Below are 3,111 nucleotides of genomic sequence, written 5' to 3'. Positions count from 1 at the left end.
CATTGGACACCTGCGGATAGGGCGGCTGGGACAGAGGCTCAGCGGGAAAAGGATTTGGAGGAGAATCCCCGACCCAGGCACACCTTGAGGCTGCGGGAGATGTCCGAGGTCCGGATGCCGCATGCCGCCAGCTCGATGATCCTCTTCCTCTTGCAGGCGGGGAGGGGGCGGCCATTCACAAAGAGACCCCCCAGCTGGTTCACACCGCTGGGCCCTGGGGAGAGGCCAGGCAGCTGGTGACAGGGGCCAGGGCTTGCCATGAGGGGGGACGCTGCCTTTGCCCTTCCCTCCCCGGCTCTCTGTGCCAACGCGGCGCCTCCCTGATTCCCCCAGGAACGTGGACGCCAGGACCGTGCTCCCTGAGCCGCCCCGGTGCAGCAGCATCGCTCACCTCGGTGTTGCATGGTGAAGCTTCACGGGGCTTTCAGTGCCTGGGAATTGCCAAGAGGAGACGGTTGCTGTTGTGAGGCCGGATAAATCAGTGACGGTGTCCAGGGCTGAGCCACATCCGCTGCCCACCCTCCTGCGGGAAGAAGGGGGAGCAAGGGCAGAAATACCGAGCAGAGGATGGAAACGCTCGAGGGCATCTGACTGCTTGGGAAATCATCGCACTCCAGGCACAACGGATCAAAGGGACCCGGGCTTTAAAGTGCTCACACATCTGCAGAGGCACTCGGGCTCTGAAGTGGCTGGGGAGATGCTGGGAATGCTGCCTGCGCTGCCTGTACCTAGCAGCCACCGGCATGCAACGGAGCTGGCTTGGCTGAGCCATGTCCCAGCGCCTGCATGCACTCCCTCGGACAAGCCACGGGGGACAGAAGGTTTCCCAATGCCCACCCCACCACGGCTGAGCACCGGGGTCCTGCAGGGTGTCGGGGGGACGGGGGGCAGGAGGTGGCAGGAGCAGAGGAGACAACAGGATCAGGAGCTCTGGGTTTGTGTGCAACAGCTTTGGTGCTGGTTCATGAGCTGTTTATCGCCCACTTTAACCCTTCCCTGCTGCCTCTCCACTGGCTCCAGGCACAAGCGCCTGCGTGTGGGACCACCGCTTCCCCCTCGTGTCCTCGCTGGCAGCGTTGCTGTCTCTCGGCATATTTATTTATTTCAGAGGGAGGATCTGGCCCCGCGCTCCCATTGCCGCGCTATAAATCCAGAGCGACTCAGCTGCAGCCGGTAGCGTGGGGCTGGGTTTGCAGCACTGAGAGCCTAACCCAGCCAAGGAGAGATTGGCAAGGGATGATCAGGTTAACAGGAGCCTCCGCTCCTTTGGTTGGAGACGCTCCACCACTCTGCCACCTCCTCTGCCAGCTCAGAAGATCAAGGCTGGGTTTCCCCACATGCACGCACACACACTCCCAGAGCACCTGCACTTTTCCCCAACCCCACCACTTCTGCCTGCCCCCCCCACACCTTCCCTCGCTCCAGATCCTGACCTAAGGCAGCCCCACGGACTTAGACACCGATGCCTCAGCTGTGGGACACCACCACCGCACCTAACACCCCTGGAGCAAGTGCTGCCCTGCCCATCCTGCCCTACAGCCCTCCCGCTGCTCCCCTGGGGTCTGCAGGGTGAATGCCACCTCCTCCCACCCTGGGGATTCACCGGCAGCCAGGAACGCAATGGCAGCAGGTCCCGCAGGACACCTTTGCCAAGTCCCTTTGACCAGGGCAGGAGGGGCCGTTCACCACCGGCTTGTCCCTGGTGTCATCAGAGACACGGGAGGTTTCAGCCCCGTGGAAGTGGGAGGAAAGGTAGCGCAGCTTCGAGCGCCAGGCATCAGCAAGGGGTGCTGTGGGGTCCAGGGCAGCACCCTGCCCCATGAAGCGGGAGAGAGGGGATATTTCCACAGGGACGCTGGCGCCAGCCCTTCTCTCAAGGGAAACCCCGCTCCCCTTGCTGTCTGCTCAGGCAGAAACACTCGTGGTAATTAATGAGCAGCATGCTGAGCCACAGAGGTGCCACACAGACTGATGGCTGCTGCTTGCATCACCACTGCCTTGCCAAAGCCCGGGTACCCTCGCTGGCACCCCTGGTTAACCTGGGATTTCACCTGAAGCACCCTGAAAACCCCTGAACACCCCCAGCTTGGGGCTTTCCCTGCTACAGTCCCCAAATCCCACTGCAGCCTTGGCACTGCTTCCCTGCACAGCTTGAGAATGTTGTTTGGAGACACTGACCCTGATTATGAAATTCAAGAAAAGCAAAATAAATCCAACCATGGGGACGACTTGGCAGATTTGCCACAGGTGAAAAGCGAACGTGCGGTGCACCCAATCTCCCTCTCGCTAGGAAAGGGACGGATCACCCTGGAGCAAAGCACACGAGGCTGCTCCGGGAAGGAGGGAACAAGCGGTACCAGCAGGACGCATGTCCCCTCGGGGGCCAGCACAGCCCCCACTGGCGTTCCCCAGCTTTGCCCCAGCCAAGGGCTTGGCCTGTGCTGTGCTGGGAGGCGACACGGGGATTTCTTCCCCCACGGAGAAATGGGTGCACTGGCAAAGCCAAATGAGATGTGAGCCCACGGTCCCTCTCAGGTCCTGCTGAGTGATCTCAGAGGGGCGGTGAGCTTGGTCTTTGTGCAGCGTGCAGAGGCAAGGAGAGGAGTAAATGAGATGGGACTCGACTAGGCTAGACCAGAGCGGATCATTCCTGGAGGAAGCCCGAAACCGTCCCAGTGTTAAGGCACCTTCACCACCCAACTGCTACTGGGAACTGCTTCCCGCGGCTGCACAGGACAAGAAATCACAACGCCCCCCCCCGCCCCAGAGCAGCCCTCCCGCGCCCGAGCTTGCCCCGTGCTACAGCCCGTGTGTGTGCAAGCACGAGTGGATGTCTGTGCACACGTATCCATGTGTGCCCGTGCATCCGAGTGCGTCTGTGTGTATGGATGCGCGCTTACGCATGCACATGCTCCTTTCTCTGCGTGCCCAGCTGCACACACGCGTGCGTGTGCTTGTGCACGCACCCACGCCGCCGTGCGCACGTATTTGTGCGTGCACGTATAGATGCATATGACTGAGAGCAGGGGTGCCCGGTGGGGTGCAAGGGGGTACCTGTGGAGCCTCGAAGGAGCTGAACCGGGTCGTCCTCGGAGCCAACCGGGTGCTTGA

The 3,111-nt window shown here is 61.5% G+C and overlaps 1 protein-coding gene across 1 annotated transcript in view; it reads left to right on the top strand.

Moving 5' to 3' along the window:
• Positions 1 to 2,157: 2,157 nt before the first annotated feature.
• SND1 (staphylococcal nuclease and tudor domain containing 1) overlaps positions 2,158 to 3,111 on the top strand; it is a gene marked incomplete at its 3' end in the record, with an annotated part of 76,699 nt that continues 75,745 nt past the window's right edge. Inside the window, exon 1 of the mRNA XM_009320087.1 lies at positions 2,158 to 2,247. Within this exon, the coding sequence (XP_009318362.1) occupies positions 2,158 to 2,247 (90 nt within the window). The remainder of the gene's footprint in view (positions 2,248 to 3,111) is intronic.

This window comes from Pygoscelis adeliae, unplaced genomic scaffold, assembly GCF_000699105.1.
Source record: "Pygoscelis adeliae isolate BGI_AS28 unplaced genomic scaffold, ASM69910v1 Scaffold373, whole genome shotgun sequence".
NCBI lineage: Eukaryota > Metazoa > Chordata > Aves > Sphenisciformes > Spheniscidae > Pygoscelis > Pygoscelis adeliae.
Note: the sequence above shows the minus strand (reverse complement) of the source record. Positions and strands in the feature narration are given on the sequence as shown.